The sequence below is a fragment of the Helianthus annuus genome, chromosome 12 (genome assembly GCF_002127325.2).
Source record: "Helianthus annuus cultivar XRQ/B chromosome 12, HanXRQr2.0-SUNRISE, whole genome shotgun sequence".
NCBI lineage: Eukaryota > Viridiplantae > Streptophyta > Magnoliopsida > Asterales > Asteraceae > Helianthus > Helianthus annuus.
In genome coordinates, this window is record NC_035444.2 from 6,137,270 (window position 1) to 6,157,011 (window position 19,742).

General features: G+C 35.7%; 1 protein-coding gene across 1 annotated transcript; it reads left to right on the forward strand.

Annotated features, from left to right (window-relative positions):
• Positions 1-11,762: 11,762 nt before the first annotated feature.
• LOC110893905 lies at positions 11,763-12,620 on the forward strand. The gene has a single exon (XM_022141059.2). The coding sequence runs from the start codon at positions 11,917-11,919 to the stop codon at positions 12,475-12,477; it is 561 nt and encodes a 186-aa protein (XP_021996751.1). The 5' UTR covers positions 11,763-11,916; the 3' UTR covers positions 12,478-12,620.
• Positions 12,621-19,742: the final 7,122 nt, after the last annotated feature.

The following is a 19,742-nucleotide window of genomic DNA, read 5'->3' on the forward strand; positions in this document are numbered from 1 at the left end:
GCCCAAACGAAGAAAATGGTGCTTCAATTCGGGTGTTTAAACTTCCAATCATCAAAAATCAAGCCGTTTGGAGCACCGTTTCGAGGTAAGTTTATATAAATCGACTCGTATCATTGTTCTGATCAAAATTCCTAAAACATCGGTTTGTAAATCGGAAAAAAATTAACTTCGTTAAGCTATTTTTAACGGCGGACTATTATCGGCCAAAAGTGGACCAGTTCATATTATTATCGGCAAATAACTGAGATGGGATTAATATCGACAAAATTGAGAAAGTTGAGATTATTTAAATCTAATTTGCTTTTATTAAATAAGCATGCATTATTGTTAAAAATATATTTATTAGATAGAATGTTTGGGACATAACAATGATTATTTAATCGATTTTACAAAGTATTATCCGACATATTAATCCAATATTTATAATCAAACATGCATACATACATATTGGAAACTTTCATAATCAACATCTCGTTGCAACGCGCGGGTAACGTCAACTCGTAATAATTAATAACTATAAAAAATAAATAATTCATCCAATACACACACATATTATATATATATATATATATACGGTAGGGTTCTAAAGTGAACACTGATGTATTTGCGAACTGAATGAACAAATCTTGACCATTGATTTACACACGTGTAAGGCTAGGATTTCATCATCAAATCGTAAAATACACGAGTGTATTTCATCAACAAATCCTGGCTATGGATGAGCAAATGGTACCGGGTACCGGTACTGGTATCAAATTTACTGAACTGGGTACATTTTCGGTACCGATTCAATATCGACTTTTGACATTTTCGGTACCGGTCTGGTATGGTACCGGTTCGTTACCGGTATTTACCGGTTTTTACACTAAAATACCGGTATCGTACCGGATATATTCGGTACTGGTGCCGGTACCCACTTTTGGGGATTTTCGATACTGCTACTTTCGGTACCGGTACCGAACGGGTACCATGCTACCGAATCCTATATATATATATATATATATATATATATATATATATATATATATATATATATATATATATATATATATATATATATATATATATCAAAAAATCGCAAACTGAAATTTTGAGATAGGCTTGGTCGTTATTTTTATATTAATTAATCTTTATAAATATAAATCTTTAAATTGTTGAAATGACTTGAACCAAACCAACTAAAAACTTGATTTGAATTATGAAATAAACATCAAACCAACCATAAATACTAGCAAAAATGTGTGGTTCTAGCCTCTAGGCCCATCAATAAATTGCATTGTTACGTATCTTTGTCATCCCATCCAATTTGTTACAAGGAGACAAAATGGTCTTCGATTTAAAACTTAAAAGTTCAATTATATTTTCTTCTTTTAACTCTTTCAAGTAACGAGTATAATTTCTTTTGAAGCCATTCCAATTTATTGAAGTGTTGCTAGATTTCATGCATGGAACATGTATATATTTTTTTGAGCCGAAGATACGCTTATATAGAGCCCACCAAGAAGCAAGAAGCTGGAAAAACAAAACATACATCAAGCGTCTCTAAAAGAAAATTATAACAAATCTAAAACATTATTTTTTTCCCATGTTTCCCATATAGTGGAGGGTAGTTTTGACCGGTTGCATATCCAAGCAAAGGCGTCTTCTTTAATGAGTTCCACAGACTTTCTGCATGGGATGAAAGTCCAATCGAAGACCAATGTGTTTCTTGACTGCCATATCCTCTAAACCGTCGCCATATCCGCCATGTAAACCAACTTTTTCCAGCTCTTCGATCCCGTCCTTTCCATCTAACTCCAATGATGTCTCTAATGGAACATATATTGGGAAGTAGGTGTGACATTCATGGACAATCAATACCGGTAACCCGATTCATTTTCTTATCCAAACTATTACCTATGCAATAAAATTTTGGAAATTCTTTGTTATTCTACTTATTTTTTAGACACATGCGAAATCTTAATCTATACATGTTGTATACGCGTTACTATACTAAACAATTCGTTAAAATTTGCTAAACGAAGCATTTTCGGGATTAAACAAATTTGAGGGACTAAAATTGACATTTAACAAAATTTCTGGATTCGTCATCCACCTGCGCCAGCGTGGGATCACACAGACTTCTATGAGTCACACCGGGAATCTAGTTGACCCAGTCAACTGAGACCGCCCACGCCACGTTACAATCCTTAGCCTCCTCCCTGCGGGGAGGCTCGTTACGTAGATAGATCGGTCAATGACCGAGCTGAACGTTTGACACCATTATTTCTCCATTAACTCGATTTTAAATTTCAATCTCAGTTATAATTCGATTTCCATTAACCTAGACATGATATATAACCAATACAAAGAATACAACCATGTCGGTATTTGATTATAATCAATTCCTGGTCAAATATTATGACAATAAATACACCAAAAGCGCAAACGAGGGAGACATGTAACAAGATACATATATGGACTACATGACAAAAATAAAACTTGGTTGATGATCTCATATAGTCATGTTAGTCTTTTTTTGACGCCATTATAACTAGATAAAAAGAAATAGCTGATTACAATGTTTATCCATCTTTAGTGTACCAAAAAAAACCGTAAAGAGTTGTTGTCATGGTTACCTTTGTGTCCCCGGAGTGTATATATGTATATATTTAGAAATTATGTGTACAATACCTTTTTTAAGACCAACAAAAGTCTAATTACACGGGTAAATCCAATGGCAACCCATACGCGTGCCGCCACCGTTTTAGAGGAAACCCACCACCCAAAGGTCCACTGTGATAAAACCCATGGCTCAACCCAGAGCAATCTTGCTACAAGCGAGACTCAAACCCATGACCTTCACTTTAGAAAGTCACGAGGCTAGCAATGCACTAAAAGGTCATTAGTTGTGTAGAATACTAATGATTGTTTTCATCACTCAAGTAAGATGTATTTTATCAGCCACCACTAAAATCATGTCTTATTTGAGGAATGAACATGTGTTACATGGCCTCCATCACCAGGGGCGGAACCACAGGAGGGTCAGGGGGGTCAGCTGACCCTCCGGCCGGCCAAACTATAAGGTTACCGGAGTATTCAGCCAAATTTTTTTACAGTTGACCCCTTTGATTTTCTTCTATAACGCGTTAAAATGGAAAGAAAAAACATAAAGATGTTTGAAGTTTTCCGGCCGGCGAGCGGCGGCATATGGCGGTGCGGCAGCGGTGGTCCGGTGGGCTGTCGTGACTTCCGATATTTGTTGCAGAGAACTTGAGAAAAAGAAGATGATACAGTGTAACATTTAGTGGGTTAATATAGAATATTATGGGCTTTAAAAATAAACAATGTTGGCCCAACTTTCAAAATAAAATCTGAAAACTAAATATTTATTCTAATAGAATTAGCCTCTCTTTTTCTCTGACATTACAACCCTATGCCTGCCGTCACTGTGTTCAAGAAATCTTTTTTTTTTTCTCATCTCCCTCAAGACTTCTTTTGTTTCTCGAGAAGTGTCAAAGGTATGCAAAAGTTAAGCATCATAAATGATCTGAATTATTTATCTTTATTGGACTTTTTCTACTGTTTATTTAATATTTTAATTTAATTATAATATAATTATGAATCAACTTTGTTATGTGCACGGATTAGTTTGGTATATATTTCTAACTTTCAAAATTAATTAACTAACCAATTAGGTTATTATTTAATATAAGTTTTATCACAGTTTGCTATTTGCTGAAATTATTACATGTAGAAATGCATTTTGGTGTTTGTTTTTAGTTTTTGTTTTGGATCTTAGTGTATCAATTAACAGCATACATTGATTGGTAAAAAATGATTGATGTACTTTAAAGAAATGTAAAACATTTCTTTTCTTTTTAATAGGAGGACTTTTATAATTATATGACCTATAAATTTGACCCCCCAATAAAATTGTTCTGGTTCCGCCACTGTCCATCACATAGTAACTCTTAAGTGTGTTGTGTAAAATTTCTTTCTTTTATGCTCTTTGTCTATGATTTGTTCGAGCTTCATAAGCATGTTCTAGGTCTAGCTCACAAGAGGAAAACCATCTAGTCTATTATTTTGGTTCCTTGTTGAAGTATTCGGTGTGCTCGGAACAATTAGATGTTCTCAAATATGTCTGGATCAAAATCCGTTCTAAGTCTGTTTCTCTAGATTGGACCAAATAAGAATGTTATGATGTGTAGCGTTGTCCGTTGTATCTCTTTGTATTTTGTAGTTGGCGTTTAGCCTTCTGTTAGTTGCTTGCTAGCGGGAATGCCCTAATAAAATGTTATCGGTTGAAAAAAGTAAGATATGTTTTAGCACGAGTAAGATATTTTTTAAAACAATGCTAAAATATAGGGCATTTACACAAACTAGATAATATGACACGGACCTACACGAAGTTAACAGGTTTTGTGTTTAACCTTAATAGGTTTCGTGTCTATGACAAGTTGACACGTTAAGACATGCTTAATTTTATGTCTTAACATGTTAAATACATGTTAACATGTTAAGACCCGTTAATGACACACTTATAATTTTAAATAAAAAAATATGTGGAGCTCCTGGTTTTAAATAAAAAATATACTTGGGAAGTAAAATTTACATATTTAAGCACAGGTCGTGCTTGTGTTTTAACATGTCGTGTTCGTCTCTTAACAAGTCGTATGATACGCTGGCGATTTTTTTTGTGTCTTAACAGGTCATTTCGTGTAACCTGTTAATTCCGTGTTTAGAAAATCTGACACGGTAAAATTTTATGTTGTGTTCGTGTTTACCTGTTTTAGGTTCATGTCATATCAAGTCCATGTCTTAGCAAATTGGGTAGAAACAATACACCAGCCCTACTAAAATAAAAAGGACCATTAAATTGATGAACTTGCCAACTATATTGAAAGATAAGGGCGGTTATTGGTTTTCTCTCACAACTACTTTTTCATAAATTAGTGACTTTATTGCTCCAACTGTATTCTCATTTTTTATTTATTACTCATCTACTCTTTGCCAAAATTCACACACATAATCTCTTACACACACTCTCTCTTTCCATTGGGTTAGGTAAAGTCATGAAGGTGCACTCAATTTTGATACACCATATCTTTTAGGGTGTAAGACCATGTGTAGTGGTAGAGGGTTATAATGCTCTCACCATGGGGCATTATACGATACGTGGCGTCCTAGTCAGCAATGGGGCATTATAGCAAAAATGGCGTAGTGGGAATAATACCTAATAATGTCCCTTCCAATCATTTAAAAAAAAAAGAAAAAACAATGAGATGTTAATTGGTGGGTCAAAGCAAAAGTGGCATTCATTGGTTAAATCAAATCCCCCACAGCGTTATTAAAATAACGCCGGCCAACTTTTTTTCAGTTTTTTTTTTTTAAAATAACGCCCCCTGTAATGGGGGGATGGGCGTTTTAAGGCGTTATTTTCCAATTTTTTTTTAAAAAAACGCCCCACTACGGGTGGTCTAAGGGGCACTCCCCTAAGAGGGGATTCCCCTCTCTTACGCTTAACCAATCCCCGTGTGCCACGTCAACACCCCTCTTAAACTCCCCTAACACCCTAAATTGATGGCGGCACTCCCCTCTTAGGTGACTTGGTTTTTTATTAAAAAAAAAAAAACATTTCATTGGTCCACTCCTCTCTCTCTCCTCCCTCTCTCCTTCCTTTCTTCGCTGAATCCCCACCGATTTGCCCCCCCCCCCCATTTCACCTCCCCTCTTGGTTGGCATCACCTTACCGCACGGTGAATTTGGTCCCCGAAGGGAGTCACCGCGGATGCCCCGGACTCCCTTAGTTTCATGAAATAATAGTGTCTCACACTTTGAGGTTATCAATGTTACAAATACCTTTTTTAAGGCTATTTTCTTTTAATATCATGTTATCTGTTTTTTTTTTTTAAGGAAAACTTCATTAAAACATACCTACACCCGAAAACCAGGGAGGGGAAAAACACTACAAGACGCTACATATTAACAAATTTACACCAATCCGATCAAGAAATTGAACTACACTTCGATCTATGTTTGAACCACAAATAACCTAACGATCTAACTTCGCTAAACACGCCTTCCACCTTGACTTCGACATCCGAGAACACCGCCCTGTTACAGGCCAACCACAGACACCAACATGAGATGAAAATAATACCTTGAATGATGGCCTTGTCCTTGGACTTAATAGAATTCCCGTTATGGATCTCCACCAAATCTTTAAACGAGAAAGCAAAGATGGGAGGAATTCGGCACCAACGACTAATCTTTTGCCACAAAATCACAGTCGTAACACACGAGGTAAAAAGGTGCTCCACAGTTTCAACCTCCGTCTTGCATAAAGGACATAACTTGTCGCCCACAACGATACCCCTCCGACGCAAAGCATCGGAAGTGGGGATTCTATTTAAAATCGCTCTCCAAACAAAAAAGTTGCACTTAATTGGAACCCACTTGCTCCATTCCAACACATACCTGCTGCTATCGACATTGACGCCTTCCATAACACGCTTTACGGAACTTACAGAGAAGGAACCAGCTTGATCCGGCAACCATTTCCACTCGTCGTTACTCTCGTTCAGCAGGACCGAAGCAACGGCTTCGTTGAGATCAGTCAATTCCCTCAATTCATTGGTCAAGTCAGGTTTGTGCTTCCATAGCCAAACTCCTAACACCCTGTCCCGCACCGAACAATTCTTCACAGCTTCAAACGCAAACAAATTAGGAAACTTCTCATTTAGAGGAATCTCCATCAACCAAGGATCCAACCAAAATAAAATCAGTCTCCCCTTCCCACCGACCCCCTAAAGCAGACGTGGAAATGAGAATTGCCAACCAAGGGCCTATTGATAACAGACACAATGTTATTCTAAACACCTCCTAAGGATTTTTTAACCGGGAGGAACGACCCCCTAAAGCAGTCGCGGAAACGAGAATACCATGTTGTCTGTAAGACTTCTATCTTTCATTTCCAACCTAGGTGTTTTAAAAGTTTTGTCTTTGCTAATGGACCACCACCCCATTTGTTTAATGTTTTGATTTCTGGATGAACACCCTTAAATGGACCTCGTTTATTAGTGGGGCCTAGCACAAAATATTTTAAGACCATGCGTAGTGGAAAAGGGTGAATAATGCCCTCACCCTTGGGCGTTTTCCGTCATGTGGCAGTCCAGTCAGGAATGAGCATTATTGGACGTTTTTCTAAAATGGGTGTAGTGGGAATGTGGGTATTATGTTAAAAAGAGGTTTAAAAAATTAAATAAAAAAACTAACCAAAAAAAGATGATTGACCAAGAAAAAGAGGGATGCATGTGATTGGCCAACATTTTTCCATTTTGGCGTGATTTAAAACACGCTTCGGAGCTTTTTTTCGAAAATAACGCCCAAAAACGCCCAAAGGGGTGAGGGTGGGGCATGATTGGGCGTGTTTGAAGACTTTTTAAAAAAAAACACGCCAACTGGCCACTATGCATAGTCTAAAAATCTATCTTCTATCGTTTAAGTCCCACAGAAAACACGAGAATGCCTTTACACATGGGTTTGGGAAATTTACAAATACCATTTTATCCATCAAAACTTAATGTTTTGATTTCTGGATGAACACCCTTAAATGGACCTCATTTATTAGTGGGGCCTAGTAGAAAATATTATAAAAAATCTGTCATTTAAGTTTCAAGACAACGAGAATGCCTTTACGTATGGGTTTCAGAAATGGAGATTTTTGATTCAAGTATCACAGAAAACAGATTAAAAGAAATTTACCTGTTAAAAAAATTATAAATGTGCCTACGTTTTTATATACTGTTACAAAATATTCATGTTGGGCAAGATTTGTATATACACACATGACTTGTTATATGTCCTTGAAACGTAAAATATGTGTTTCTTTTTTATTTTTATTTTTTTTTTATGTTTTTTGAGTTGGTGAAACTTTTAAAGTGTATGAGACTTTTTTTGAATATGAAAACTTTCAAAAGTATGAATATACTATAAAATAGATTTACACATAGTTTTATTTTTGTCTAATTTAGTAATTTATTAGGAAGGTATCAGCGTCCCACCAAGCCAGGTTTGTTATGGATTTAAATCTAAGTTAGGCCAAAAATTGCTAGATCTATTACCAAAATAAAAGAAAGGTCGAACTATACGATTTAATCTTAAAATCAATGTAAATCTTCTAAATAATTGAATATGTTAAAATTTAAAAATCAATGCCAACAACCAAATTAATTGCTGAAAAATGGCGAAGCTGAATGTTCTAGTATTTTCGATTTTCTCTCTCATTGGATATATTGTTTCTTTTTTAAATTGATAAACTAAAATGGTGGTTTATACAGCGGTGCGTATTTTACATACTTCAAAGTCGTTATTCTTTTCGTAATATAACTAAACGTGCATAACTTCTTCGTATTAATATGTTAGCGGGTTGGCAAAAGTAGCTGGTGGCTAGTAGCTGAAAGCTGGAAGCTGATAGCTGGTGGCTGGAAGCTGATAGTTGTAGCTGGTAGCTAGTAGCTGTAGCTTTTTAGATATATTTGCTGTTTGGTAGAGTAGCTGGAGCTTTTAATAAAATGTATAAAATTACCAAAATGAGCATAACTAAAAATTTAGAAAGTTGGTGCATTAAAAAGTTTCTTATTTGTAGAGGTTAAAATAGTCATTTTTCCCTAAAAGCTTGTAGCTCATTCTAAACGCTACTAGTAGTAGCGTTCAACCAAAAGCTTCAAGCTCCTAACCTAAAAGCTTAAAGCTCCTTTAACCAAACAAGACTTTTTATTGAGTATGAGTTTTTTCTTAAAAGCTTAAAGCTAGAAGCTCCTAAAAGCTCCATGCCAAACATACCCATAGTATTAACAATATGTTTGGCATAGAGCTTTTAGAAGCTTCTAACTTTAAGCTTTTAACAAAAAACTTATACTCAATAAAAAACATTGTTTGATTGAAAGAGTTTGAAGCTTTTAGGTTAGGAGCTTGAAGTTTTTGGTTGAACGCTCCTATTAGTAGCATTTAGAAGGAGCTACAAGTTTTTAGGGAAAAATTGACTATTTAAACCTCTAAAGATAATAAACTTTTTAATGTACAAACCTTTTTAAATTTTTAGTTATGTCAATTTTGGTCATTTTATATATTTTATTAAAAGCTCTAGCTACTCTGCCAAACACCAAATATATTTAAAAAGCTACAACTACTAGTTACCAGCTACAACTACCACTTATCAGATTTCAGCCACCAGCTACTTTTACCAAACATAACATAAATTTATAAACAGGTTGATCATGTGTTAGAACTTACTAATTAATTTACAATTTAACAAAATATTTATTCTACTTTTTAACAGGTAGACGGATTAATATGTCTAGTTATAATACAACCCAAAGACAACGTTTTTTTTTTTTTTTTAATAAATTGAACATGTTAGTCCATGCACAACTTGTTTAATAAACAAGTTGGCTGACCAACCTTAAGTTTGATTTTTTCGTGTCGTGTCAAAAATCGTAGACACTATATCTGTGTGTGATAGGAGATCATAAAGAAATAAGGGTGAAGGGAGTGGTTAAACACTTGGAATAGGTAAACTCCCAAATCACTCAATCACATAGCACCATTTCAATTGTTTACCTAATGTTAAAACGTTGACGGTGGTTTACTTTCGGTAAACTATTTAAAGAAAAGAAAAATGTGTGATTGGTTGAAAAGAAATGGACCCCACCACACACCCAATCTCTCCCCCTTTCCCTCCCTTCACCACCGAACAAGCATGGCAAAATCGGTAAACTTGGTTATGGCGGTGGTTTACCGCATCGGTAAAGTCGTTTACCGCACTTTACCGACCTCCACTCCGTAAGCCCTAAGGAACAAATGAACACATCTAGACCATTCGATTATTCTAGAGTAAACTGCAATTTTACCCCCTGGGGTTTAAGCCAATTGGCACTCTGACCCCTCCATGGAAATAATTGCAATTTTACCCCCCAACGTTGTTGTTATGTCGCATAATTACCCCCTGGCGTCAAATAAGTTAATAGATCTGTTAACTGGAATGTGAAATGACTATCTTACTCTTTCATATTACCCCTATGGTTTGTTGTAAGAAACAGTTTTACCCCCTATTAGATTTCAAAATATTTATCCTGAGTGCACTTACCGGCTCTGCATTGTCGTGTCTTTGGGCGGATGCAGGGTCGGGTTTTCCCCGGAACTGGTGGCATGGTGGGCTAGGGGCTCTGTGCGTGCAGGTTGGGCTGTCGCGGGCTACCTTTCGGCCAATGGGTGCCGCGTACGGAATACCCAACGATTCTTATGTTGGACGTTAAAAAAAAGTTGGCCTTCCCAATTCCAATCCCATGGTATTATGTATAATTTGTAATCATATATGGTTTAAAAATTATTAATTTGAACATGTTTATATTGGGAGCTTTAACCACTATTTCCATTTTGTTTCTTGATAATGATATATTATATCTAATGTGTTAAATGAAGAAATTGATGTGTTAATTACATTTAATAACATGCAGGTTAATGTAATATCAGAGGTGGATGACGATATTTCAAATGTTACATACCTATCTTATCTCCTGTCCACTTATGATTTATTTATTTTATTAAACTAAAGTAGTTAAGGGTAAAACCTATTTCATAAATGTTTATAAGGGTAAAAAATATTAATCAATGTTTATTGGTTCTATACTTTTATTATCGTGTTCAACTCTCAACTCAAATACGGTATTCACTATGTTTACGTGTAATAAACGAGGTTTTTTAAAGATATAATATTTTTATTATTTACTATACAAAATTACATTTATGCAACTCGTGTAATACCGGGTTTTCAAAAATATAACTTTTTTATTGTGTTATATATAAAATTAGATTTATTCAATCCGTATAATATACAGGGTTTATAAAGATATAACAAGATATAACTTTTTATTGATTGGTATATAAAATTACACGTGTTCAACCCATACAATACATATACATGGGGTTCTTAAAAATGTAACTTTTTTCATTATTTAAAATATAAAATTAAATTTACACAACCCGTACAATACACGGAGTTCTTAAAGATATAAATTTTTTATTATTTAATATATAAAATTACATTTATTCAACCTATGTAATAAACGAGATTTTTAAAGATATATTGTTTTATGATTTGGTATATAAAATTACATTTATTCATTCCGTGTAATAAACGAGGTTTTAAAGATGTATTTTTTTATTATTTGGTATATAAAATTACATTTATTCAACCCGTGTATTACACGGGGTTCTAACCTAGTAATAATAATAATAACATTTAACAATCAATTAGCATCCCACATTGGTATATGCAGGGGCGGACCCACATTGAACGGGTCGAGGTCCCTGGACCCCAATGTTTTTAAAAAAATTAGTAGATCCGGTATATTAATTTTTATAAGAACCCCATAAATTATATAATTAGGTGTACACCATAGAAAGAAAAAGAAAGCTGGTGTAGTGGTAAACCTCCATCTTTAACAACAAAAAGTCATGTGTTCAATCTTTGTATAGCTTGTTTTTTATGTTTTTTTTTTAAATCTAGTTCAATTCTCGCTCAGACCCGACCCGAAAATTTTAACGTTTTATTATGAAAATTTTGAACACCGAAAAAATAACCTTATTGGAAAAAAAATTCTGAGTTGGTGTGTTTCGTGTCAAATTAAAATGACACTGAAAAAGTCAATTCCATCAAACATTTAAAACAGATGTATATGTTACACCAAACTATATTTTAAAATTCCCATAACACAAAAACTAGAAAATGGCATTTTGGTAATTACTATAAAATCCAATACCAATTATGTATCCAATGATTTATATAAGCAGCATAACACACAACCCTACAGCATCATACCATCCACAATAACAAACCAAAAATCTATTGTTAATTCAAACCAAACAAAAATGTCTCTTGTGACAGATGAAATCAGGGCAAGTGCATCAGAAATTTACCATGGGGATGCACTTGGTCAAGAAAAGTCAAAGTTTTTGCTAACTGAAATGGGACTACCCAATGGTTTGTTGCCTCTAGAGGACATAGAGGAATGTGGGTATGTCAAAGACACTGGCTTTGTGTGGCTTAAACAAAAGAAATCCAAGGTACACAAGTTCGAAAAGATCGGGAAGCTCGTTTCGTACGCGACTGAGGTAACCGCGGTTATAGAGAAGTTTAAGATCAAGAAACTCACGGGTGTTAAAAGTAAGGAGCTTTTGATGTGGATCACATTGAGTGAGATCACGGTTGATGACCCGCCAACCGGAAAGATCACTTTTACAGCCACTTCTGGCCTTTATAGAACCTTTCCCGTTTCGGCTTTTCAAATTGAGGATGTGAAGAAGGATGTGAAGGAGGGTGCACCACAAGTTGGTGTGGCTAAGGATGGTCAAGTGGTTGAGGATGTGAAGAAGGATGCTGGTGCTACACAAGTGGATGTGGCTAAGGAGACCAAAGTCCAAGAGGTTTGAGTTAAGTGTTTTGCATCTAGTGATGAAGTTTTCACTTTTCATATCATATATAGCAATGAAGTAATCTTTGTTGGGGGCTTTTACTTTGTGTTGTACCATCTTATCAATAATTGAACATCTTATATGAAGTGTTTATTACTTTATTTGATTTTGTTTCTATCTAAATCTTGAAAAAAGAAAAGGCATAATTGACTTGATTTAGATGGGAAAAGTAACCACTTGCTAGAGCATCTCGAATGCATCCGGTTTTAATCACTCACAAACGCGACACATCAGCTGACAAATCTGATTTTTACCCATCCTTAAAACACAATCCGGTGCTAAGCACACCTTAAAACACTTCTTTTAAAAAAAAAATCATATGTATACGTGTGTGTATGTGTGCGTGTGTGTTTCTAGATTAGGTTTTTGGAGTTAGGGGTTTTCTAGGAAGCAATCCTATAAATAGCTTTGTTTATTGGTGGGATTTTACTTGCTATGGCTGTTGGTGGTGGGATGTGTGTGTATATGTTAAATATATTGGTTGGATTTCATGTTAGCCACCTAAGCATCAGGTTTCATCCGTTTGAGCCAGTGAGAGGCGCTCTTATGCTCATTTGCTTATTCTTTGACAATATCTCTTGACTCTTGCAATCGGCTTAAACCCAAAACTCGTAGCCAAGTTTGCGTTGTCGAGGTAAGGAAATGTAGGCCAATGGTACCAAGGTGTTTGTTAAGGTGCGTGCAATCCCTCCTAAGTAGTGAGGGTTCAGGTCTCGTTGTGGACAAAATAGAGTATTTATTTTAGAAGTTAATTTGCTGTTAAAAAAAATTCACCGGTTGAAATCTAACAACCATGACAAGATCGGTAATTAATGGGGGCAGAAAATCGGTAAACCTGCTCCACACGGTTCTTTTACTTTCTTTTCTTTTTTTTTTTTTTTGAAAAGAGAACTTCATTAAAACTGGCCGGCCTGACAAAAAAACCAGAACCGCACCAACAACCAACTACAACATATACAAAGGATAATTACACCAATTTCTCCAAACAATATTCTTATGTTTGGATCTGTTTTTTAACCAAAAAAGCCCTATGGATCTAACTTGTTAAACACTATAAAGTTTGTTAAAACACTACATCTATTTACCGACATCCTTGACTTATATAGTTATATTTTCCTTGAAACCATTACCCGAGTTGGTATGATAAGACTTTATTGAATCCATTAAATTTTGAGTTATGAAATATATATGTTTTTTTTATCGTCGAAATTCTATGATTATAGAACCGGCCAGAATATGTTATAAAACCCAACAAAATACACGAGCGATTACAAAGGAAATAAAACATATACAATACACCCCCAATTATATTATATGTGACGTGTTAATATTATATCGCTTGGTAAGCTATACGATACCTTTTTTATAAACATGAATCCATGCTCGGACTTCTGATTAGATTTTGGTTTCGTTTTTTGTACCATACCGGATTCACGAATCCTGCATCCAAAATTCTCAAAGCTTGATCTAGCCTTAGAAAATGTAATGCTGATGACTTTCTCTAGGGAAAGTCGCCCGTTGAAGTCTCGTCCATGACAAAATGTCATGCGCGAGCTAGAGGTTTTACCATAGTTGGCCTTCGGTGGATTTTCCCTGGAATTGGTGACGGGCCGGGTCACTAGAGCTGTCTACGATAACGGGTGTGGATAATCTTCTGCCTATGGGTGTACCGGGTGGGTACGCTTTCAGGGGAGGAGCTTAGAGGAGGCCGGACCGGTTCGGCCCAGGCTGATTTTATCTCCAAAAAACATCAGCTCATGCTGAGTTTTAGGTCAAGATCCGCCACTGTACGCTTTGTTGGAAGTTCTAATAAAAAATATTATAAAGCAATCCTACAATTATTCAAGCGGACTTGCAAAAAAAAAAAACGAGATTATTATTTTCTTTTTTTTTTTTTTTTTTTTTTACAAAAAGTGTCATGGAAAAAAGTGGGATTGAGACTAAGGAGATGTGATATGTATTGTGTGTTTGAATGAGATTGAAATATTTAATTATTTTTCAGTTAAAAAATACTCTACAACCGTAGAGATGTAGATGCTAGTTACTAAGAGATTTTCATCACCATCAAATACGGTTGTTTATCGTTCTTTGTCACATGTATATAAAAACCAACTCATGTTATACATGAGAAGCTATCAGATACCAACAGAAATAAATGGTGAAATCACACAATGAACAAATGTATGGATATAATAGTTAAATAATTACACGGTGTGTGAGTTAACCGATAAAAAAACAACTAAAAAATCAACATAATTTGAAATTAACATTATAACGAATGTTAAAATACATCATAAATTACACTCTAGTGCGCGAGCACACTTTGGGAGTTTTTAAATAAGGCTACAAGATAATATGTTTTTTTAGAATGCCACGTGACTTTTTTTCTTTTTACAACTTTGGTCCTTCATAAACCAGAAGAAACATTAGGAGGCATTGCTAGTGACTCATTGGCCAAACATTTCTTTAAATTCGATATATGGAACACATTATGTATTCCGCTTAGTTCCTCAGGAAGCTTAAGATTGTAAGCCAAGGAACCGACAATTCGATAATCTCAAATGGTCTAATGTATCTTGGGCTTAACTTTGCCTTCTTTCCAAATCTCATGACACCTTTCCAATGTGATACTTTTAACATAACTTTATCTTCAATTTGGAATTTAAGAGGTTTCCTCCTCTTGTCAACATAACTCTTTTGCCTATCTTGGGCAACTTTGAGCTTATCGTGGATTTGTATAATCTTATCCGTAGTTTCAAGAACTATCTCAGGCCCATATAATTGGCTTTCTCCAACTTCAGCCCAACATACGGACGTTCTACACTTTCGTCCGTATAAAGCCTCAATGGAGCCTCAAATTGGCTTTCTCCAACTTCAGCCCGACATACGGGCATTCTACCACTTTTTCCTGTTTTTTGGTACCGGTACCGGTTCGATACCGAACGGGTACCGTGCTCATCCCTAATCCAAATTTTTACCGCATTAATTGCAAAGATAAAGAGCTGTTAACTTAGATTGTTATTTTCTTCAGGTTTGTAACAGTGACTCGAACCGAACACACTGGAATGCCATCTTCCAATGACCGAATCCGCCTTGAAAAGGTGACTAAAATGTAGTTTATTTGGTTACTTCAAACTATTTATATCAACAATCATTCATAATTCATATGATGAAATACAGTGGTTAACGCATTACTTTTTATTGCAGCTTATAAGAGGTGCTGATACTGCAGTTAACAATACACCGCCAAGCAAATTGGCTGCAAACAATAGTAAAAAAGATTCAAAAGGAACCACTGATTTGAGCCCGTTAGACTAGAGATTAACAAAAGCGAAAACTTCTAGTGAATCAAGCAGCAAGCAAAGAAAAGAAAAAGAAAAGACAGTCACTTATGCTAAACAACCCGTTTCATTCATCTCGTGTGGTAATATGGAACCCGAACCAAACATGACCACTTTACCCATTGACAAACCAAAACCGAGAGACCAGACTGCCGGCTCATCAAGCTACGGTGCTTTCGAGAACCACACAACTGGTTTTGGTTCAAGAATGATGGAAAAAATGGGGCATGTAGACGGAAACGAACCGGGGAAGGACGGTACAGGAATAGCCGAGCCTATTGATGTGTTCCAATGGCCCAAATCACTTGGGTTAGGAGCGGAGCCAGAGGCTCCTGAAGACACAACCCCGCCACCACAAAGGTTAAAGGGCCAAAGTTCTAGTTGCGAAAGTGGGGGGAGATCCGGGTCCGGGTCGTTTGAAAGGCATACCAAAGTGTTCGTGTCGAAAATGATGGCGAAAATGGGGTATGTTGAAGGGTCGGATCTCGAGAGAGAGTCGCAAGGCATTGTTGACCCTCTTGTGGCTACCAGGCTTCCTAAGGGGTTGTTTGGCAACATCTGAATGGTTAAGTGCTGAACCAGTTAGAGATCTGAACCATTAAGTGCTGAACCAGTAAGAGGTCTGAACCATTAAGAGCCTGTAGAATGCTTAACCATTCAGAGGCAAATGTCTGACCAATTCAGATTAGAGATCTCAACCATTCAGACTCTGTATAAATCTTAACCATTCAGAGACAAATGCCTGAACCATTCAGACATCTGCTCATGAAACAAACAGTCTGAACCATTAAGTGTTGAACGAGTATAAGGTCTAACCATTAAAAGCTTCATTAAGAGGTAAACAAATAACCTCAAAATCTTGAGGCTTGGATGCAAATGGTTAGCTTTTATTGACCCTTGAAGTGGTTTTTGTTGAGTGTGACATTAGTGTTGATTGATTTAGTTTTAACTTTTAAGTTTTCGTAATTAGTGGTCAAGTGATACTGAAGATTCTTTTTAGTGTTACTAATGTATGATTTTCATTTTGATGTGTAATATATGCAAAGTGGTCCTGATTCACCACACACTGGAAGAATGACCCTAATAAAATAATTTTTGCGTCCACAATGTTATATAAATGTAAAAATGTGTTCAAAATATCAAACTAATAAAATTATTCATAACTGATTATCATAATAATAATAAGAGTTAATTACTGTTTTCGTCCCTGAGGTTTGTCAAAAATAACGGTTTCAGTCCATTAGTTTAAAAATTGCGATTTTAGTCCATTAGTTTCATTTTCGTAACCATTTCAGTCCACTAACTTAACTCCATCCATTTATTTTGTTAACTTTGAGTTAACTAACTAATTCAGGGACGGTTTGCGTCAGTTTTAGAAACACAGGGACTTAAGTGTAAACTCTAAAACAGTAAAACAAAAAAATAGTAAATTCCAAAAAATCAAAAAAATTCCAAAAAAACCAAACAAATTCCAAAAAATTCAAAAAAATAATAAAAATTCTAAAAAATCATAAAAATTCTAAAAAATTCTAAAAAATCCAAAAAATCCGTTTCGGCGCGAACTGTTTCGAACCCGAACCGTTTCGAGCTTAACCGTTTCGACGCGAACCGTTTCGACCCGTACCGTTTCGACCCGAACCGTTTCGAGCTGAACCGTCCGTACCGTTTCGACCGGAACCGTTTCGAGCTGAACCGTTTCGACGCGAACCGTTTCGACCCGTACCGTTTCGACCCGTACCGTTTCGAAGCCGAACCGTTTCGAGCTGAACCGTTTCGAACCGAACCGTTTCGACCCGTACCGTTTCGAAGCCGAACCGTTTCAAGCCGTACCGTTTCGAACCGAACCGTGCCGTATCGAACCGAACCGTTTCAAGCTGTACCGTTTCGACGCGAACCGTGCCATATCGAACCGTGCCGTATCGAACCGAAATGGTTCGGCTTCGAAACGGTACGGCTTCGAAACAGTTCGGGTCGAAACGGTACAGCTCGAAACGGTTCGGTTCGATACGGCACGGTTCGGTTCGAAACGGTTCAGCTCGAAACGGTTCGGTTCGAAACGGCACGGTTCGGTTCGAAACGGTACGGCTTGAAACGGTTCAGCTTCGAAACGGTACGGGTCGAAACGGTTCGGCTTCGAAACGGTACGGGTCGAAACGGTTCGGCTCGAAACGGTTCGGGTCGAAACGGTACGGACGGTTCAGCTCGAAACGGTTCGGGTTCGAAACAGTTTGCGCCGAAACGGATTTTTTGGATTTTTTAGAATTTTTTAGAATTTTTATGATTTTTTAGAATTTTTATGATATTTTAGAATTTTTTTGGAATTTGTTTGGTTTTTTGGAATTTTTTTGATTTTTTGGAATTTACTATTTTTTTTGTTTTAATGTTTTAGAGTTTACACTTAAGTCCCTGTGTTTCTAAAACTGACGCAAACCGTCCCTGAATTAGTTAGTTAACTCAAAGTTAACAAAATAAATGGATGGAGTTAAGTTAGTGGACTGAAATGGTTACGAAAATGAAACTAATGGACTGAAATCGCAATTTTTAAACTAATGGACTGAAACCGTTATTTTTGACAAACCTCAGGGACGAAAACAGTAATTAACTCTAATAATAATATGAATACAACAATCCATGTGATGGTCTCTAGTATTATCAAAACTATAATTACAACTAATAACACACAATTAGTTGATAATTAAATAATTATGAGTTCAATAAGGAATTTGAGCAGTGGCAATATATAACAACAACAATAATAATGATAACAATTGACTTCTGTTATAATCATGCACACTGACCATCACCAAAATCATCTGATTTCTCATGACTCGTCGCTTTGGTTCTTTTTCCCCGTTGTTGCCACAGGCGGCGTATAATTTCTTGACACAGTCTTAGCTTTGGAGCCTTCAAGTTTTACCGGATATGAAACACTAGTTAAATGAGATGTACGAGAACTATACTCACACGTCAATTTATGAAGAGGACAATTGCAGTTACGGTGATAGGGTCTTCTAGATACGCTCTTGTTGTCAAAATTAATGTATACTTCAAATACACCACCTTGAAAAAACCCGTGACCAGTGGCCATTTCTTGTCGGTTTTGTATGAACTTCGTTTTTAAGTTATACTTGTTTTACGATACTTATTTTCGTCAAATGGAACTAGTTGTCCACCCAATAAATGAGGATGTGTAGTTGATAAATGGTATGCAAGAGTTATGATCATGATATAAAGAAGAGGTGTGACAATGGTTGTTGGTAGTTAGATGCTAATATAATTTGGACCTCATAGTCAATTAATTTAATATTTAATAATAGAAAAGATGAAAGGTTTGTTGCCTACATTGTAGTTACAGTTTTTTAGGTTACTAATATTGGCATTTTAGGAGCCTTGTCATCGTTGGTTGTTGCATAAATCTAGAACTAAGTAGACAGACCAAAAAAATAAGTATATTAAAATACAATTTGAAACAACTGGTTTTCAATTTTCAAAGATATAGTTGATGTGGATGAATGGCTATTAGTATAAATTTATAAGATTAAGAATATTCATCTAAGGAAACATAAACTTAATGTATTACTATTTTTTAACAAAAGTATGCAATGTTTGTGTTTCAAGTGATATTTAATAGTCTCTAAGGGGACATCATAGGGGAAAATGATCTACTTTACAATCAAAAGATTAAAAGTTGAAATCTTGTAAATTGAGGTTGTGATGTATTTATCCTAAAAAGTGTAGAAATTATTATTAAAAAAGTGATAATGAAAGTTTATATGTCCTTTCAGCAATTGAGATGAAAAGGATAAATTGTATGATATACCTAAAAATGAAGCTAAGTCCATGTGTAGTGGGGCGTTTTTTTTAAAAAAAATTCAAAAAAAA

What these genes read in the sequence shown, in the direction of transcription:
- LOC110893905 (XM_022141059.2), top strand. Translation starts at nt 11,917, where the DNA reads ATGTCTCTTGTGACAGATGAAATCAGGGCAAGTGCATCAGAAATTTAC.